At 40.3% G+C, this 21,371-nt stretch overlaps 1 protein-coding gene and 1 non-coding gene across 3 annotated transcripts in view; one reads left to right on the top strand and one right to left on the bottom strand.

Moving 5' to 3' along the window:
- The first annotated feature begins 7,715 nt into the window (after positions 1 to 7,715).
- GAREM1 (GRB2 associated regulator of MAPK1 subtype 1) overlaps positions 7,716 to 21,371 on the top strand; it is a 175,977-nt gene continuing 162,321 nt past the window's right edge. For both annotated transcript variants that reach the window (XM_053913335.1, XM_053913334.1), the window contains exon 1: positions 7,716 to 8,256. In XM_053913335.1, coding sequence (XP_053769310.1) covers positions 8,136 to 8,256 — 121 coding nt within the window. In that variant the 5' untranslated portion in view covers positions 7,716 to 8,135. The remainder of the gene's footprint in view (positions 8,257 to 21,371) is intronic.
- LOC112323076 (U6 spliceosomal RNA) lies at positions 17,527 to 17,633 on the bottom strand. The gene has a single exon (XR_002976704.1). It is a non-coding gene; the product is annotated as a U6 spliceosomal RNA (small nuclear RNA).

Here is a 21,371-nt window from a genome sequence, read left to right as displayed (position 1 = left end):
TTTTTTTTTTTAGGATTTTATGTATTTATTTTTAGCAAGAAGGGAAGGGAGAGAGAAAGAGAGGGGCAGAAGCATCAGTCTGTGGTTGCCTCTCATGCGTCCACTAATGGGGACCTGGCCTGCAACCCGGGCATGTGTCCTGACTGGAAATCAAACCGGCAACCCTTTGGTTCCCAGGCCTGCATTCAATCCACTGAGCCACACCAGCCAGGGCCCTTCACCGTTCTTGACAATGCTGTCAATACATTTATTATTTAATAAGGGGTGTAAGAAAGGCACACAGATAACCATGATATGTTAGAGTTGTGGTAATAGTTACCCAAAATACTACAGAGAAGGTCAAAATTGATTCTGACCAACAGGCAGTTTCATGTAGGAAGTTAAGGGAAGAAACTTGTATGAGAAAGAAAAGCGTTAAAAATCATAATTATATTTACATGATTTTTGCATTTTCAACTTTCATTTTTATTTTTTGCTTTTTTAAAAAAATATATTGTATTGATTATGCTATTACAGTTGCCCCACTTATTCCCCTTTAATCCCCTCCACCCTGCACCGCCCTCCCACCCAAATTCCCCACCCCTTAGTTCATGTCCATGGGTCTTTGGCTTCTCCATTTCCTATACTATTCTTAAACTCCCTCTGTCTGTTTTCTACCTACCATTTATGCTTCTTATTCCTTGTACCTTTTCCCTCATTCTCCTCCTCCCCTTCCCCACTGATAACCCTCCATGTGATCTCCATTTCTGTGATCCCTGTTCTAGTTGTTTGTTTAGTTTGTTTTTGTTTTTTTAGGTTCTGTCATTCATAGTTGTGTCTCTGTTGTCTTTTTACTGTTCGTATTTTTGATCTTCTAATTCTTAGATAAGTCCCTTTAACATTTCATATAATAAGGCCCTGGTAATGATGAACTTTAACTTTACCTTGTCTGGGAAGCACTTTATCTGCCCTTCCATTCTAAATGAGAGCTTTGCTGGATAGAGTAACCTTAGATGTAGGCCCTTGCCTTTCATGACTTCAAATACTTCTTTCCAACTCTTCTTGCCTGTAAGGTTTCTTTTGAGGAATTAGCTGATAGTCTTATGGGAACTCCTTCATAGGCAACTGTCTCCTTTTCTCTTGCTGCTTTTAAGATTCTCTCCTTATCTTTAATCTTGTGTAATGTAATTACGATGTGCCTCCTTGGTGTGTGCATCCTTGGGTCCATATTCTTTGGCACTCTCTGAGCTTCCTGGACTTCCTGGAAGTCTATTGCCTTTGCCAGATTGGGGAACTTCTCCTTAATTATTTGTTCAAATAAGTTTTCAATTTCTTTCTCTTCCTTGTCTCCTTCTGGCACCCCTATGATTCAAATGTTGTAATGTTTAAAGTTGTCCCAGAGTTTCTTAAGCCTCTCCTCATTTTTTTGAATTCTTGATGTTCTGGTTGAATGTTTTGTTCTTCCTTCTGATCCAAACCATTGATTTGAATCCAAGTTTCCTTCCCCTCACTGTTGGTTTCCTTTATATTTTCCTTCATTTCACTCTGCATAGCCTTCACGTCTTCCTCTATTTTGTGACCATACTCAACCATTTCTGTGAGCATTCTGATTACCAGTGTTTTGAACTCTGCATCTGATAGGTTTGCTATCTCTTCATTGCTTATTCTACTTTTGGTGCTTTGATCTGTTCTTTCATTAGGGCCATATATTTTTTTTCTCTGGGCACACTGTTATGTAGTATGGAGCGGAGCCTTAGGTATTCACCAGGGCAGGGCAACCCTTGTCACTGCATTGTGGCACTGTATGTGGGGGAGGGGTCCGAAAGAGAACAGTGCCACTTGCTTGGCTCTTGGTTGGCTTTCAGTCACTTCCTCTGCTACCCACAAGCAAATTGGGCCCTTGTAGTGCTGATTCCTGGGTGAGTGGGTTTGTGTACGTTAAAGGACTCTGTGGGTATCTCCAACAGATTCTCCTGTGAGGCTGGGAGTTTCTCCTGCTGCCTCAACCCCCACAGGTTTTATCAGTTAGAGATTTTGAGGCTTTATTTCCCTGCACTGGAACCGTGGGTTGTGGGGTCTGTCTCACTCCCCAGTTGTTCCTCCCAGTTTATCTGCACAAGAATGTGGGACCACCAGCTCTGCCAGCCACCACCTAGCCTGGTCCACCAGCTGCTGCCTTGCTGCGAGTCCTCTCTACCCCCAGCTGCCTATCTCCACCCCTCCTACCAACTGAATGAATGTTTCTTCTTTAACTCTTTGGTTGTCGGACTTCCATACAGTTCGATTTTCTGGTAGTTCTGGTTATTTTTTGTTTTTAAATTTGTTGTTATCCTTCTTTTGGTTGTGCAAGGAAGCAAAGTGTATCTACCTACATCTCCATCTTGGCCAGAAGTCTAAGCTGTCTATTTCTTTAACCAATGCTTTAAATGTATCATTAAAACAGTGTATTAATTTATGCAAAGTGAATAATTAGTGATTAGTCTGTTATGGTGCTTCATTTTAGTAAAGGATTTCTCGAAACTGCAGAATTATATAGTTAACGTATGACTCACTTAACCACTTCTTTGGAAAGCCCTACACATAATTTATAAAGCCACACAAGACTCGGCACTGCTACTCAATACCTGTAGCTTCTCAAACTGAGGTCTTGTGCTTGGTTGGGAGGACAAACACCGTTTATGAAGAGCTAGCTTCTTTATAAATCCAAATATATAATCTATAACCTATAAAGTGTTACATATATACACATCCAGACACACATATGATAGTTTTGGTAAATTCAACAATTACATTATTACTTGCCTTATTTCTGATTGTTTATAAATTTTAGAACTTCTACAACTTCAGCCATAATATTTCATTTTCTTGAATTGTAAACACCTAGCACACAAAATAAACTATGTTTAATATAGAGGTTTTAACATTCTATATTATAGGTTGTGAAATAAAATTAGTGGGCACTAACATTAAAAAATAAACATAAAAGAATGGATTAAAAGATCAGAATACAGTACATATGAAAAGCACACAAAAAGTAGTATTTTGTAAAACTTTTATTTTGCTTATATGTGTGTGTGTGTGTTGGTTTGTGATATGATGTGTATTTTTAAGTGAGGATATGATGTATATGGTTTGGAAAAGCAAACATGCCTCATGAAATCTGATTTTTACTTGGGGATATTTTTCCTTAATATTCATACATTAGCACTGTAATTTATGTGTTATGTGATGATCTACTTAAAGACACCTCCTATATCAAAAGCAAAAAGGAAGGGAAGGCAAAGTAAGATTCTGAATATGTTTATAAATCATTCCTGAAGGTACTTACATGGTATATACAGTATACAATTATTTTATCTACAGGTAGAGATCTAGAGAAGGAGACGCCTGGTGCTGGAGATGCAAAGATAAAGCAAGCCCCTCTGAGGGTAAGGTCCTAGTATGGGAGATCACAAATGAGCTAACAAACAATCAACTAACAATAGGCTAATAGTTTTTGTAAGTGTTAAAACTAATAGTCTAGAGGTACATCTTTAGTTCAGACAAAAGTGCAAATCTTGATTTCAATGAAATTTAATTTTTCAGAGGAATAAAAAGAATTGAGAGCCAATCTAATCGTAAACATTGTTGTATGAGACTGGAACCTTAAATAGCTCGAACATTTCTGGACTTGATGAGCATTAATTGTTTATAATCAAGAAGTGTAGTAACCTAAGAAATAATATAGATGAGAGAATGACTCAGCCATTGGTTGCTTAATTCAACAAACATTAATTGAGCACTTTCCATGTGCCAGGCATTGTTAACAGGAGCCAGAGAAACAAATGTGAATAAAATATAGTTTTGGCGTTCACAGTTAATTGCTGCCTAGTATGGGAAGCTAACGTAAGAACAGATAATAAATCGTAGTGCAATTAGCACAATTAAAAGGGGGTTTGCCCCATATAATCAGCTCCTTGAAGGATACATAGCACTTCAAGGAATGCAAGTAGTGGGAGCTGGAATAGGAGTTTCATTGGAGGAGAAAGGCAGAAAGGCATTCCAAGCTGAGAGAAGCACCTCTTTAAGGGCATGTATGAGCAAGGCATGTTTGAGCAACTACAGGAAGGTACTACTACTAGATTGTAGGGTGTCGAAGGTACTCAATGGAAATGAAGTTTTTTCCGCAGAGGGAAAGAAGCTTTTATACTGTATGTAGAGAGGGCTTTATGTTTTATTCCACAGACAATGAGGATACAAATACTGTATAAGACTTTAGTGAAGGAGTAACAGTGTGGAAATTAACTGAAAGAGAAAGGTGTTTGGAGACCTAGAAAACAACTGAGGTTGCGAACTTTGATATCACACTTGACCACTAGTACACTATGTGACGCAGGCCATTTTGATATTAGGAAAACGAACATGTAGTATTTTTATCTTGCAAAGCTGATAAGGCAGAGAATGAACAAGTTATGTATGTATGAACAGTAGTTCCACAGTTAGGAAGCTGTGACATGCCCCTCATGAGTCCTACAGTACCATGTGCCTGATTCACCCTGGGGCTTATCAGCATCATTAGATCAGCCTAGGGAGAGGTGTGGCGGTCACTGCCTGGGTCTGCTGGGTAGCAGGGCTGGCTCACTGTGGAAAAAGTTAACCTTCCATAGGCTCTAGATTGGGAGAGTGTGGTCTTACAGGTGGGAGCTGACACCTAGGTTTCTGCTCCCATTGAGGTAAGTCCCTCTACTCCTTGTCTGATATAACTATTCCTCCAATTTTAATGATTACCTCACAGCTCCCTTTGTCTTTTTATCTTTTCTCTAAATTTGGCCCCTTTGAAGCCAACACTTCTTTGAATAATAAAAGCAAATTCTTCCATAGTACTTTACATGTATCAGATACTATTCTAAATTCTCAACATATATTAAATGATTAAATTTTCATATCAAACCTATGAGGTGAGAACTATTATTATTGTCATAGTTAGTTCCAGATGCTGTAACAGAATACCATAAACTGGGTGGCTGAAAAACAATAGAAGTTTACTTTTCACAGTTCTGGAGGACGGGAAGTCCAAAATCGGGTCTCAGGAGATTTCACATTTGGTGAGAGCTTGCTCCCTAGTTCGTAGACCTAACCAGTTTCCAAAGGCCCCAACTCCGAATGTTATCCCATTAGGAACTAGGTCTCAACATAAGATTTTGGGGGGACACAAACTTCACTCTCCAGCAATTTTCCTAATTTTTCAGAAGAGGAAAGAACAAGTTGCCCTAGATTTGAAATAGGAGCGGAGCTACCGATCAAACCCAAGCCATCCAGCTCTGGACTCAATGTTTTAATCACCGTATTATGCTTCCACCCACAAATCTCAGTTTAAAAAGGTGCCCAGTAGGTGTGCCCTCCTCGGAGCACACCTGTGTCCTTCTCTTGGGCATGCACTTTTTAAAAAAAATTATGGTGGTCCCCATGAAACTTTTCACCAGGGGAACAGCAAGTAGCAAAACCCCTGAACCTGTTTGCAGGGCTCCTTTTCTCAGACTTCTCAGTGAGCCAAAGCAGCCCCTCCTGGGCTCTCACCTGTTGCTTCTCCCATCCTAAGCCCTTCCTTGTTTCACGCTTTAATAAATATAATCTGAAAAGAAAAGAAAACAGTTACTCAGTAGGAACAAAGGACCCACACATCAAATTTCGACTTACAGAAAACTCTTCTCCAATGTTCCTTCTTCACAAACTGCGAAGTCCTGTAAGTTCTGTCCCTGCATCCAGTTGTTATGCTTTTATGTACATGATTTTCCCTGGGCCAACACCTCCTCACACCACGTCTGGAAGTGAAGTTAAACCAGACTGAAAAACTATCCTTCTCTGCTGCTGGTTTTTACCGTTCAGCCAAACACTCTCCGTCTCACAAGTAAGATCTTTCTGTAAGAGTTCCTCCAGAACGTGAGATTTATGTAAGAATCTGTACTTCATTAAAATTTCTTCCCTTTAACGCTCAAGAGTGAAATGAAACCCTTTCTGCCAGGTTAGCAATAACATTTAATGTAAATCCTTTATTGATTAAAATAAGTTGGTTGCATTAATCCTTTTCCTTTTTATCTTGTCTTTAGGCCATAAGTCACCAATCCTTTTCATAAGAGGGAACTGCTTTTATTCCTTGAAGCTTTTAAGGATATAATAGTAGCAGAAAGCTATTTTTTAAAAATCAATCTACTGTATAAAGTTTTAGGATCTACTTACTGGTTGAAGGACCCTTGGCCCTGGCCATTTAAAAATGTTTATTATATTGTTTTCGGAGTCTGAGCTTTATTTCCAGAAACAATGAATTATTTAGATGGAATAAAAATTAGCTGGCACTTAGCTTCTTATGGTTTTGACAAATTCTTTTATAGGTGACCAGTCTCAGAACTTTATGGACCTGTGATTCTGAGCCAAGTATGTACTAAAATGTTTTTCACCTTTTTTCCCAGTGTTTTTCAAACAATTAATGTGAATGACACAGAGGTCAACACTTTCAGCAAAGAATTTGGTGGAAATTATTGCCAGTGCTTCAAAGTGAGGGGACAAGAAAGGTGGGTGTGGAAGAACCTCCGTGTTTTTCCTCAGTTGATCATTGGAATGGTTTTTTCATCGGCACAGACCTGGGTCAGCCCATTGGAAGGTGGTGGGATGTTTTAGGGTCCCCTTGAGTGGGTAAAACACAGGCTTGTTTAGCCTTATCATGCACCGAACACTAAATACATGTTGAAAAATAGTGATTCGCAGTCCTTTCACCTGACAGCCCCACACCTGTACTAGTGTAAAATAATTCTAAAAAACAAAGATTAGCACACAAAAGTCGGGATCTGCCAAAAGAAACCACCTCACAGCCACCTTTCCATTCGGAGCTCGGTCCGCAGCGAGCAGGCCCTATTCAATATTGAGGAGAACAGATAATGATTTAGCATAGAAAGCAAACCGGGTTTGAATCCCAGCACGACCATCTACGAGCTGTGTAATCTTACCAGACTACCTAATGTCTTGGTACGCATTATCTGGACAACGGAAATTACCGCAACCTTTAACATTGGAAGAGAATTGGGTGGGAAAAGGATGTGAAAACAGCTGGCCCCAGCGGGCCCCCAGTACCCTAGCTTGCCCTCTCTCTGGGTGTTTCTACGGTGGTTGGTGGCCTCGGGGCCTGCTGTCTCCCGAAGCTTGTTCATTCAACAAAGGTACTAAACAGAACTGTCACCTTCCCTCGAGTGGGCACTGATCATTCATCACCTTTCTCGGTGCTTCGGCCTTTTTCATTCTGTCTAGCAGCCAAAGTCTAGACTTTGTAGGATTGACTTTCAGCTCCGTCTGCAGAGCTGTAGGTTTGGGGAGAAACGCCAAGGAGTGCTCCACACCTGCCTTTCCCAGCCTCTTTAGAGGTGAGCACCAATACGGATTTCTTTAGTGCCCGGTATTAGCAACTCCAGGAGGGGAGGGTGCCAGACTCTAGGGCTAAGCCATTCCTGAGCTCAGCCGCCTCTCCCGGGCTCAGGCGAGGCTGCAGGGCGCCCGAGCGGTCGGACGGGGGAGCGAGAGCTAAAGCTTGAGCAGCGCGCCGAGCCCGGCGCCGGCGGCCCCGGCCGGGAAGCCCAAGCCGGGCCGTGCCCGCCGGGTCCGGGAGGAGGAGGAGGCCGGGCGGGAGGCGGAGCGGGCGGCGGCGGGGAGGCGGGCGCGGAGGCGGTGTCTCCCGAAGCTGCGCAGGCGTTGCTCGCACCTTGTTGATTAGTCAGTGCTGGGAGCGCTGCTATGGCGTTTCTCAGACCCTCGGCTCCTCCTCACTCGCTCGAGGCGGAGGGAAGGAGGAGTAAGAGGAGGAGGAGGCGAGCCGGCCGCCGCAGCTGCAGACCCGGGGCCAGAGGAGGAGGCGGAACGGGAGCCGCCGCCGCCCGCCGCGGGGCTGCTGCGAGTCCTCTCGGGGCTTGAGGGCGCGCGGGGCGCGGCAGCCATGCCCCGCATCGGCAGCTGAGCCCGGCGGGGGCCCTCTTTCCCGGCCGCCCCAGCCGCCGGGTCCCCGGGCTGCCAGTGGCCGGAGTGCCCGGCGCCCTCGCGCGCCCCAGACCTCGAGCGCAAGCGGAGGCGCCCGCCGGGGCGCGGGTGGTGCCGGCGGCATCGGCGGGAGCGCAGGGCAGGAGGAGGCGGGGAAGATGGACCCGGCGCCCTCGCTGGGCTGCAGCCTCAAGGATGTGAAGTGGAGCTCGGTGGCCGTTCCGCTCGACCTGCTGGTCAGCACTTACCGGCTGCCCCAGATCGCGAGGCTGGACAGCGGTGAGTCCCGGCCCGGCTCCCTGCGCAGGGCAGACGGGCGCGGACCGCAGTCTCGGCGCGGGTGCCGGGGAGGGGGGGACCCGGTGGGCAGTGGGCTGCCCGCCCCCCAGCGCTGGAGTTGGCCCGAGCGGCTGCCGCAGCCCTGGCACGGCGCTCTCAACTCTCCCCAGCAGCAGTTTAGAGATGTGCAAATCAAAGCCCTTGCAGTGTAATTAAAAAGGACGCCGGAAAAAAAAAAAAAAAAGAAAAACCCAACACAGGGGAAACCTCTGCAGATAGTAATCTTGAAGGCGAGCTACCCCTCCCTCCCGCCTGCAACAATTACTCAACCTGGGAAACCCTGAAAAGTTATCTTAAGCAACTTTCTTACAAAATAATTGTGATTTGGGTGGCATCTGTGATTTGGATGCATACGCTCTTCCCCCTCCCCCGCCAACGAGAAGCAGCCGATTTAAGAGGAAAAGCTCCAGGGTGACCAATGAAAGGGATCACATTTCTCAGAGATCTTTTATTACAACTTGTCTGTTTTGTTTAACTGAATTGAAAGTAATTTAGGGCTGTGTGTAGAAAATGGTTTTGTTTTTTTTTTTTTCAGAAGTGATGCTATGTTTAAGGTTAATTATTAGCACATTTCCAGCCTGGAAATAATTTAAGTCACCCAAACCTATATAGATAGAACCTGAGCTCAGAACTAAGAAATACTTGTAGATATTTCTTGAAACTGACCACCAGAAACTAACCGAATTTCCCCCCAGCTGTTGGTTCTGCAGTGTGACATCTGCAGACAAGTAGGTGTGCTGTCAAGCAAGCAGACACCTTCCAGCCTGAGAGTAGTGACATATCAGGTGGTGATTTAGGTGTGTTTTGTCTTTTGTCTTTTCACAGTAACTTCCGTTGATTTTGGCTTCATACTATCAATGTTTCAGGCTGTTTGCAGAAAGACGTTTGCTCTGCTGCGGGGCTGCTGGGAGCACCTGGGCCCAGGCTGGCCAGCACGCAAGCAGATAGAGCTCTGGTCACACAGGCCCAGTTAGAAGAGCACTCAGCAGAAAGGTGTCATTTCAAGTCACAAGGAACTGGGTTACTCTTTCTTTTCTCGAGTGCAAGAGTGCGTAATATGAGATGTATAAATGGCCAAAGGCATTTTTATTCTGTTCCTTATCTGTGGGGTCAGATTAGACCTTTGAAGTACTGATGTGAAAAGTAAATGGAGGCAAGTTCATGAAAGCTGGAAGACAATCTCAGCGAGCTCGATAGCCTTGTTTGGTTGGCAGTGGTAGTGGCAGGCCTTAGGAGTAAACTAGGAGTTTTAAAACTAGTAAAGAAATACAGATCAATCCAGGAAGGGACAGGTGGTGTTCTCAGGCATTTCTGCTTAGAGTGGGGGTGAGAAAGTGTTTTGTTCTTTAAATATGTATCTGCAGATCTGAATCTGTGTGTGTGTGTGTGTGTGTCCAGTGTTTCATTTCCTCTTTCACTGTGCAAAATTGTGTACATTGCAAGGCTGTGAGCCCTCACCTTTTCCAGCCTTGTCTCATCTCTGTACACTCCACCAAAACTTCTAAGCTGGGCAGAGAGCACTGGTGCGTGTGGTGTAAAAGTCACCGGAAGGCTTCATCAAACTGAAAGTTTGAAGAGGCTGAGTATCAGCTGCAGACTTGACTTTTAGCTTCATTATCCACTCTCCTATCGCCCCACCATTCATAAAAAGGATCTGAATCAGCAGTGTACTCATCCCACACTTCTTTTTACAATGAGGACGTGGGTAGCAAGTCCTAACACTGTGTCTTTTCAAGCTGCGGAATGGATCTTGATTACTATGTGTAATTCCAGTTCTTTACTGTAAATTTCTTATTACCGCTTGGGAATCACAATGGCACACACAAATGTGGAATCACAGCCAAGGTGCATTATACCTTGCTTCTGTCACTTAACAATCCCATCTTATTTAAATGCTTTTTTGTTTCTAATCGCTACATAATATCCAATGGGATGGCTATCCCATAAGATGTAGTCTCCTATGGTGATCATCAAGCTGGTTTATTTTTTACTATTGTAAGTTGTGATACAATTAATGCTCTTGTACATAAATCTGTTAGTTTGGGTTAGGATATAACTCGTATTCCTGCCTTGCTGAATAAGCATGTGAATCCTTTTTAAGTCCTTGGTACTACATATGGTCAAACTGCTTTAGAGACTAAAGGTGATACTCATGCTGACACGAGAATTGTGGGAGTACCGCTCTTCCTGCAACCGTACAGAATTAGTTATCTTAGAAAGAAACAATAACAAAAACCTTTGCTAGTTTGATGGGGGAAAGGGTTAGCTTACCAATTAAATTCAGATAGACTTTAAAAGAGTCGATCAAAGATTCCATGCTTTATTTTTAAACTAAGGGTTTCACAGCAACGCTTAGAACATGTTTGGGACACGCAGCCATGTTTATAAATGCTACATGGGGAATCTCAAGTTTCGTGCGGTCCTTATCCCGTGTTTGTCCTTTTATTGGTTTTAGTACTGCAAATATGTGTATACTTTGCACACACACACACACCCTGTACTTAGATGAGAAAGGTAGTCATTTTCCAAATCACTTGTTTTAAAAGAGACTAGAAAGAAATTGAAAAACGTGCTACTAGTTGACATTTTGCCAAGAGAAAACTATTAGCTACTTTTAAGCAATCATTAAAGAGCATTTAATATCTGATTTCATAATTGTTGACTATTGAAGGCCTACTATGTGCAGGTACATTTCTAGGTGCTTGATGTGTGTTGCCTCAAATCCTCAGCAACCCCCTCTTAAGGACTTTGAAAATGTGAGTTTCAGAGAAATCAACATACCTGGTAAATTGTGGAGTGGGATTTCTAGCTGGCTTTTGGACTCTAAAGACAAACCTTTTACCTCAAACTACTACCCTTTAGACTAAGTAGGAGTAGGTTTAGAGTAGGTCCAACATCTGCTGTAAATAGCCCCACTGTCTCTCCGAGAGCCTGAGGACCAGAAAGTCAATATTTTTAAAACAGTGTAGACATCGAATTAAGTGTGGGCCTCATCCATCATATGTAGACAACTTTCTACTTCCCAAATGAGTGGCTGAAAAGAGGTAAGGAGCAGCAGGGAAGAAGAGAGTAAGAAATCAGAGAAAGAAGGAAAAAAGTGGAGTCTGAGGCCTTGGGTATGTAGACATGTTGAGATAATTCCACAATACATTTGCCATACTTAGAATATTAACTACATAATAAGTAAGAACTCTCTAGTCCTTTGCATTATGCCTGTCACTCATGAAATGCCAGTCAAATGGATGCATTCAATATTACATGCATCCCCTGTGGTGAAATTTGTCATTAGATGATAAGATAAATGCAAAATTAGTGAGCTTTTATGGGTATTGCTTCATGAATCTTTCTGGAGAACTCAAAAGTACTCTAGCGATTCTCCTAAGGAGTGAGATACATCTCACCAGCCAAGTCTAACGGCAGTCAGCAATGCAATTAAGATCAGATATTTAAACTGATCACCCATCTCAGAAACTGTTGACTGTAGACTCAGGTTCAGCAAACGTGTTTATGACCAGGAAGTGGGTGGAGAGAATGCTCAAACTGCCTAGTTGGGAAATTGCTCATTCTCTGTCTCTCCAGTGTTTCGTCTGGGAAGGCCTCCAAGGGCCTGGTCTAGAGCAGTGTTCTTCCAAGTATATGCGCCTGGTGCTCCTGAAAGACCCTGTAAAACTCTGTACCCTAGGCACATCTTTAAGCTAATTCCTCAAACTTTTCATCCTGAATTTAAATAGATGCAAAGATGTCATTTTTCAGCATATTATAAATATTGACCTTTTACTTAAAGTTAAATTGTTCCATCAGTTAAAAAATTCTAATAGGATCTATATTTGACTCTCAGTAGCAATCATTTTTAAATGCATTAATAAATTCTTCAGTTAAAAATTTGACACGTTTTCTTTTTCTCCTTAAATTTACATTTTCTTCCTCCTACAGAATTCTGTCCCAAGGTAATATATTTTTATGTTTAAAAGTGTCTTACTGATCACTCTGTGGTACTTTCTATAACAACAACAAAAAATGTATATAAATTCAAACCCACGGTTTTGTATTTATTTTGACCATGAGGCTCTTGGTGTTTAAATATTTCAAGTTGTTTAAAACAAATTGGAAATTACCTGACTTACAAAAGGAGTTGTTACCCAAACACTAGAGATTTTTCACTCCTCCATATTAGCATTTTTATTGGTTCCTTTGTCACCCTGGGTCTTAACACCCTGGCAGTTTAGAAAGATCTGAGGACCTTAATGCAAATGCACGACTTTTGTAACCTGGCTGAACGTCCAGGATGAAGGGGAGGTGTTGAAGGACAGCTTCCATTCATCAAGGGATGGAGTCCCTCCGACACTCACAGTCCTAAGCAGATCAATGTTTAGGGAAGACAATACTTGGAAGTTGGGATTCTGGAGATTGATTCTCTTACAGGTGTGATGGTGAACCCCTTGAAAAATGTTGGCTTTACTACAGACATGTACCCCAGTTTCAAGAACGCCAATTTGGAGCAGAGAAAGATGAATTTATGGCCCTGTTTGCTGAAAGTAAGGGGAAGACCAACGCTGAATGGGCTAACAGGGACAGAGAAAAGAAGAAGATGGTAGGAGCTGGAGGCAGCTGTTTAGACAGATCAGCAGCTATCTCTCCTTTCTAGCTGCACAGGGGATCAGAGCTGATTCTAAGCCCCAGCTGGGATGAGCCTGGGGAAACACTGGTCCTTGCTTTGTGCTGCTCTGCTTCCCTCACTTTACCGCTTAAGTGCCTGGAAACATGGATATTCAGATCAAAAGAGCTCCACATGGCTGTTTGCAAATGTCAGAAGTGTTTTTAGATCCATGTTTTATCATTGAAATTAAAGTAAGTGCTCAGAAATCTACTCCATGATTGATGTTATATATACATATGTTTATATATAATATGTTTTCTAAAGTAACTAACTGTAAATCTTGCTCCAGGAAAATGCACTATGTTTGTGTGTGGCTTCATTTCCCCTGGCATTCTGGGTCAGAAGAGGGTACATATGCCCCAGGTGACAGAGGTGGTAGTTTAGAGGCTGCCAGATGTGGACCCTAGAGGCCTGTGCTCTGTCACAGCTATTGCCATTTCATAGCCATGCAGTCTTGGTCAGGTCTCTTAATCCCTTTGATTCGTAGTTTTCTCATGCAGAAGAAGTGGACAGACATTAGACTTAAATGTATCTCATCGTTATTCACCAATTTTTTTGTTTAAGCAGCTAATAGTTATTAAGTCCCTACTCTGTGTCAAGGCCTGTTACAGGTATTGGGACTGCAGCACTGAACAGATCAAGACAAAACCCCTGTCCTCATGTTACTTACATTCTTGTGGATCTACCTCCTATGATAATTAAATGCCATAGTATATGTAAAATACATGTGTATTGCAGAATGCTTCACACATGTAAGGTTGGCATGGTGGAGGTGCTGACCAGCTTGGGGTGGGTTTCACAGTTTATCATTTAGGCAACAGAATTCCATTGATAATAGGTTTTATTATCCTTATGTAGATAAAGAAACTGAGGGAAATGCTCTGGGTGACTTTAGTGTATTTCATCTTGAGTATTTCAGGTTATTGATCCACAGGTTATAAAAAGGTGATATAAGTAAGGTCTTTATCAGAGAGAAAGTGTTAAGAACTAACTAACTCAATATTGAGTTTGGGAGAAACCAGAGCAGAAAGTTAGAAAAAGGACTTTTAACTGAATCCACAATCACAATAGTCTGATCTAATGCTACAAAGAGTCTTGAATCTTTTTAGCATGTGCTCATTGCTGCTCTTACTGAGTCAGTGGTGATTTTCTGAGCACTTATACTCACATAAGTGTTAGGAGGGAAGAAGTACCTACTATAATATTACACACATAGTAGGTGAAGAAGAAAGTTTCTTAAATACTCTTTTATATGCCATTTACTTTTACTTTCCTGTAGTTATCACCTATTACAATTTGCCCCACCTAAAGATTACAAAAATATGAGAGAACCTTGTAGGGGACAAGGGATGGTGAAAACATATACCCCCACAAGACAAGCGTTGGACATAACTCCTTTGCTTTTCAAGTACAGTGGCTGCTTTGAAAGTCTTAAATGAGTATGTATATGGCCAGTACAAATCTTGAGATGCTCGGTTCATCTGCAAAAGAAAAATTGGTTTGACCATTTTGATGGGCTGCATCATAGTTTAAGGGGAGAGTGTTTTAGTCTCTTTTATTCATTTGGCTGCTTTATTGAAATAGGAAGTTCTAGTAAACCAGCTTGCAAACTCTTTTATTTTTGTTTGAGGTTACTGAGATATGTCTTTTCACTTAGTGAACTGCAGTTCTAGGAAACCTCATAAACTCCTTCTCGTATTCAGCAGGACTATCAATCTTAAGAACACCGGCCATTATACTCCTATGCAACTTAAAAAATAACTTTCATCCCTGGCATATGTATTATTATGTCATACTTGACAAAATAGAAAATATCCGCTAAAATATTTTAGTATGTAGGAAGCACTTGAAAAGCGTTTCATAAATGAATGAGTAAAGTTCAGTATTAAAAATTTTAAGGTCCAAATTTATTACTAATGCTATCTGTGATCTCTGCAAGTCTGAAATAGAATTTCACTTTTGTTTCCATTCATGTAGACATTATACACTTAAATATATAAACTGGAACTAAGACGTTCAGTCCTAAAATTAGCACTAGTAAAAATAGAGACCTGTGGGCCATCACCATGAAATGATGATTCTTAGGGTCACCAGTTATTGATATTTTCAATAAATTACTTCTAGAAATTATGACTTATTTTTGGATTTCTTGCTTTCTTGCTAGTTCTTTCATTCTAAAATTAAGATACTACTTTTACATGTGGCATGTAGCTATATCATTGAATTTTTAACCTTAGATGGACTAGAATACCATAAATCTTTGGAACTACTCAACTCTTACTACAGTAAAGAAAGGCCTGATTGGTTAGCCGTGGTCTCATCTCAGAGCACCAGAGATTTTTACTTCTAAGCAGTGCAAGCCTCTTGGTTTAAACAGTGTTACAAAACTACAACTGCTAATTTGGTACAGTTGTCATCTTCCTAGAATAGCCCCAAGATTGACTTGAAACTTTAGTGTCTTAATCCCAGACAATGAGTTTCCTTTTATGCCACTGCAGGAGTATTACATAGCAGTAAAAGAAGGACAAAACAGTGTTCCCAGGCCCTTTTCCAGTTCTGTGGATGAATTACTCATAATTATAGGGCAAGTCACTTTAATTGACTCTGCTAATTCTTAAACCTAGGTTGAAGTATTTAAATACAGTTGGACTTTGATGACTTAATGGTGGTTTAATAAATACCTAGTTACTGAATTTAAAATGCAATGTGAAGTCTTACAGTTATAAAGATATGTGCTCTTCAGGTTAATATTTAACACCTACAGTAAGGTATGATTAGGCCTAGAAGGAAATGTATCATCTGTGAGTAGTGCTTCTTTCTGTATCCCTGTGAAGATTTAAAATAAGTTATATACTGTTGTTTTTCTCCACTCAGTAGAGAAAATTTTCCTTGGTCAGAATTTTTTTTTTAGAAGATGACAGTTTTTTTAATACCACACTTTAGGATGTTAGAAATGAAAACTTGCTCTTAATTATTAGTTCACATTGACAGTATTTTCCTTCTAGCAGGGAACTAGATTCAAATATCAAAAGTAACCAGAAAAAGGTAAATGTTTACTTTTCTATTTTTAAGCATATCTGTTAACTTGTAGGTAATTAGCAAACACCGGTTCTAACAGATTCTGTCATCCTTTCAAACAAGAGGTTAATGAAATGCCCAAGGAAGCCCACTTGAATAACTCCAGGACATCCATCAGTGCAGAGGCTATATTCTGTGATTGACATTTACCTTCTCAATTGCCTCTCTCTGCCTTAGCAGCACTGAGCAAGCAAGCAAGCAGTGGTTGTTGGGGTCAAAGAACTAACATCTATTCCATGGTCATTCCTAGTCCTCATTTTCTTATGTACCGAGATCTTCAACTTCAGTCTGTTTCAGGTTAACATTTAAAATGATGCAAGGTCCATTTTTACCTTGGACCACTGACACACAAAATCAGTCAACTGCTAGACCCAAGTTAAAAACAGTTTAATTAGTGATATGTAAAGAGAAAGAGCCCTAGAAAGTTCAGATTACCTACTTAAAATAAGTAACGTAAAGCTTTATACAAATATTCTGCTGTTATATTTTTCCTGTTTATTTTTGTCCCATCTTTTGGACAGTTAAAAGAAAGGGAGCCACTGACAGCGGAGAGGACCAGAAGAAAATTTCACGAGCTCATTATGGTCAGGCACATCAGTCAAGGTTAATTTCAGTTGTGCATAACAGGACAAAAAAAGCAGTGGCTTAATAAAAAAGTTAAAATTTTAAAAAGCGGTGGCTTACACATGCAGCATGGAGATTTCTTGCTTTTTCGTATAAAAAAGTCAAGGTGCACAGTTCAGGACTGATGTGGCAGAGCCACAGAATCAAGGGCCCAGGTTGCTCATGTGTCTCTGCTCTGTCATCCTCAGCCAGTCGTTTTCTCTTCATGGTCCTTAATTAATGGCTGCTGGAGCTCCAGCCTTCCTGTCTGTGGCCCAGACAGCAGGAAAGGCTAAAGGATTTGTCTTACACCAGTTCCATAATGCACATCACGTCTATCTCGTTGGTCGGGAATTACACTCCTCTATGGGCGGGAAGGCAGGCAACTGAAGTCTTAACTGGGCACAACGTCCAGGGACTGTCGCTGCAGGAGAGGAGAGCATTGGATATTCCAAGCCCCCTAAAAGTCTCTGCTCAGATTTTTACTTTGATATCTTCGCTTTTTTTTCCTATTCAAAATTTACTAAAACAACTGTGTATTGGGCCCTAATTCCTTGACATCTCTTCGTACAGGTTCTTCCTCAGCCAAGATAGTATGAACTTCTTGCCCCGACTTCCTTTCCTTCATCCCTGAGCATGAGAAGCAGTTCTATATGAAGAGGCCCTTGATTAGAGGTGGAAGTGCTTTATAAGTAAGCCATAAAAAGTTGTGTACTTATAGGAGTTACTGTTATAAGGCACTCCTCACTTTCTCTTTTGGCTCGCAAACTTTTATATAACTTGTTACATAACCATTTTTTAAATTGTCTTATTGTTGTTCAATTACAGTTGTCTGCATTTTCGCCCCACCCCTCTATCCCACCCCAGCCAAAAAAAATATGGAACGTTTCACGAACTGGCCTGTCATCCTTGCTCAGGGGCCATGCTAATCTTCTCTCTGTCGTTCCAATTTTAGTACATGTGCTGCCGAAATGAGCGCATTACACAACCACTTTTAACATTTTCCTGTTACACGTGCATGGCATGGAAATAGAGACTATATCTAGAAATTGGACCAAATTATATATAAAACTGATTTTTAAACTTTACATTAGATCATGAGCATTTTCCTTCATTATTAATGTTCTTTACAAATAAAGTTGTCACGAGCAAGTGGAATTCTCCGATAACCAGTAAGCCATTATTCACGTGACTATGTTCCAGTTGTTAGACATTCGGTTGTTTACAGTGTCTTGTTTTGAAGGATATCTTTGTACCTAAATTTGTCAGTTTTACATCATTTCATTATTTTGGGTTCCTGAAAACGGGATTAGTATTCAAACTGTATTATTTTTAGATTGTTGATATGCACTGCTAACTTGTATCCAGGGAAGTTTGTACCATTACCAGTGAGTGAGTAAGTAAGCCCATCACTTAGTGTATCATTAATATCTTGATAAATGTCATATGTGTTTTTTAGTCTTTGCTAATTTAGACATTTTAAAAATTGGCACTTTTTCTAATTTGTATTTTTTGATTACTAGTAGAATAGGATCGATAATTTTATCATATTTCTTTTGTGACTTTTCTGAGCACTTTGTTCAATTTTTGCTAGAGTTGTTTTTCAAAGCTCCTGGAATAAAAATTAAATACTAGTGTTTTTTTTGTCTTGGTTTTCTGCAGGGTATTTATAAATAATCTCCAGGTTTCATGGGTATTTACTCTTCATAAACTTCCTTTCTGTTTTTCGTCAGGTGCTATTCATAATTAGGTATTACTTCTGTTTCTGAGATCAAATAATTGTGATTAATCTACTTTTCTTTATCAACCTGGATATAGGATTCAAGTGTTATGTCCACTGTTGCATTGTGGCCAGTCCTCGGAAAGAAGGAATCCTCCTCCATTGTAGACAGTAAAATAATCTCATGCATGTCTGAGTTAAGCCGTGTTATGTATCTACTGCTATGATTATAGTTCGCGTCATAGAGACGTCCCCACGGATACTTCGTTGTTGATCAAGTCCTGTGCAATGTGTGAAACTCAGCTGATAAACTAGGTCCATCACTCTATGGTTTTAAAGACTAAAAATGTTTAGAAAAACATTTTATTCTTTTTACATGTAATCCATAATGAACTCTTAAGTGCTACATTTTGTGCTGGTGAAGTTTTCTACACCACTTCTTATTCTCTTGAAAGGGATGGGCTGTAACAACTTCAGAGGCTGCTGAACTGAGAATCTGAGTGCTAATGTGAAACAATACACAGTAGAGATCCACAGGTAACTTTCAGACAGGGAGAGAAGCAAGTGTGAGAGTTTGAAAGTCATTTCATTTCTTCTGTTGAATATCTTTGTAAATGTCAACTTCAATGTAACGCCTAAGAAGAAGGGAACCAGAGATAAGAGAAGAAAAGCTCAGTTTAATTCTTTTTCTGTGTATAGGCTTTGATTGACAGGGAATAAAATACATCTCCTTTGCCAACTTGACACCTGAGGACTATAAATGATATTTATCAGAGGGTTGAGGTGACAGTTGCTAAAAGTGAAGTACTAAACGGCTTTAAGCTTTTTAGTGCCAAAGAAGAAGCCTTAAATTTACCTTATAATAGATCAGTTAGTTTATGAATTGTACTCACCCTTCCTCCGAGTCTTCTCTTTCTGTTTTTTTTTTGTCTTGACGCAACTGTGAAGATACCAGTCTGAGTAGATCGTATGCAGTTGAACACTGTGAGTGGGATACCGTAGGAGTTTCATGCTGATCAGTGGAGAATAGAGAGGAGGGAAGGAAGGAAATACCATTGATAGTCTATCCAGTTTTTTAAATTGTCCCAATGAAACAATACTTTATTTCCCCCTGGTTATGAACATAATGAATATTATTATGTTAATATATTTATTATGTTAATAATTCATTATGAAGAATTTGAAACCATGAAAATGTTTTAAAACTAAAGGTAATTTGAAGTTCCAATACCCTATCATGACCACCATCGATATTTTGGTGACAGTCCTTCCATGTGTCCTCCATTCATTCATTCACTCATTCATATTCTCTCTCTCTCTCTCTCTCTCTCTCTCTCTCTCTCTCTCTCTCTCTCAATGTTATATAAATGAAGCATTTTAGGTACTGCTTTTCTTTATCACTTTCTCTCTTCACTGTAACCTTCATTCCTCCAACCCAACCCTGCCTACCTGCATGATCCACTTTGATAACCCGCTGTGTGTCCTCCGTATTTTCTCTGTACTCATATAATCCTACATTGACATTAGATACCACACAGAGACGTGTATTGAAACAGTGCTGTCATTGCTTTGTGAAAATGGAGTTGCATTATATATATTTTGGCCTCTTGCTTATATCTCTCATAGACATCTTTCTGAATTATCTGGTATAAAACCAATTCATTCTTTTGAACAGCTGCAAAATATTCCATGATGTGGAAATACGTATTCTTATGTTGATCTGTGTTCACTTTGTTTCTGGTTATCGGCCCCTGTGAATTACACATCATTAAACCTCCATTACATAATGTCATTAATTTAGTTTTTGTTTCTAATTATTTATTATTTCTAAGAAGTCTATGGGTTCTATCTCATATATTTTACTTTTCCCCCAAAACATCTTTGATAGCATTGTCTTCCTTATTCTCTTTACCTCAGATCAGAAGACCAAACTTAAATCTTTTTAGATAAAAATAGGGAGAAGTGGCTCTTCTATCCCAGTATCAAAACCCAATTCACAGAAGAGGAATTGACTTAATAGATGTACCAAACGCTATCCAGAAAGTCTTTAACAGTTCTCACTTTCATCGTTGATGTGTGAGAATACTGTTCCTCCAAATCCATGTCAACATTAGGTACTGCAGAATTTAAAAAGTTGCTATGTTAATTTGCATCTCCCTGACTATTAGTGATTTTGTGCCCTTTTCATATGTTTGTTTAGCATTTAGACTGCTCTACTGAAAGTTAAAATTATACTGTTTTACTGGCTTTTCGGTTCTTGGCTTATTCTCGCCAATTTCTAGATACTATGTATATTATAGTGATATTTTATGTTTATCTTATCTTTTGGCTCTGTTTATGTCTTTTCCATTTCAGAATTTTTAATTTTGACCTGGATAGACGAGTCTTTTTTTCCTGTGTTTTCACTCTTGGCTAAAACATGTCTCCCTGACCCCTAGATTGTACATGTAGTCTCTTAAATATTCTAGAAAGGTTTAATTTTTTTTTAATGTAAGTCTTTAATCCATCTGGAATTAATTTTTGCATATGATGTAAGAATTTTATTTTCGTCCAGACTGTTGTTGCGCCAGCCCATTTATTCAAAAGAATGCTTAACTACCAAATTGCACTATGCTTGTCAAATTTATTTTGCTCTTTAACAGTAGAAAAAGCATACTTCAGCCACACCTGTCTTTCAGGGAGTGTCTTGGGCTGTGATCTAAGGACACATATGGTTAATTAAACTTGAAAACAATTCTTTATTCCCCGAAGCTGTGACTAAGTAATCCCTAATCTTGATTTACTCCCCCCCTCAATTGCTGTGGGAGGCCTGAGATTTGTTTTTCTAAATAAATTTTAATTCATTTTAAAACCAGTGCTTCCCTGTTGAGTCTGGGAAATGATAGTAACTTGTTAAATGCCTTCTGGAAGTAGAGTCCAGATGCTTTGGCAATAAGTTTTCTCCAGGGAAGAATTTGTTTTAAAATGATACTTTACTAAGCTGCTGTTCCTGTGTGT

Source organism: Desmodus rotundus, chromosome 10 (assembly GCF_022682495.2).
Source record: "Desmodus rotundus isolate HL8 chromosome 10, HLdesRot8A.1, whole genome shotgun sequence".
Taxonomy (NCBI): Eukaryota; Metazoa; Chordata; class Mammalia; order Chiroptera; family Phyllostomidae; genus Desmodus; species Desmodus rotundus.
The sequence above is the reverse complement of the archived record's forward strand: the minus strand, read 5'-3'. Positions and strand labels throughout refer to the sequence as shown.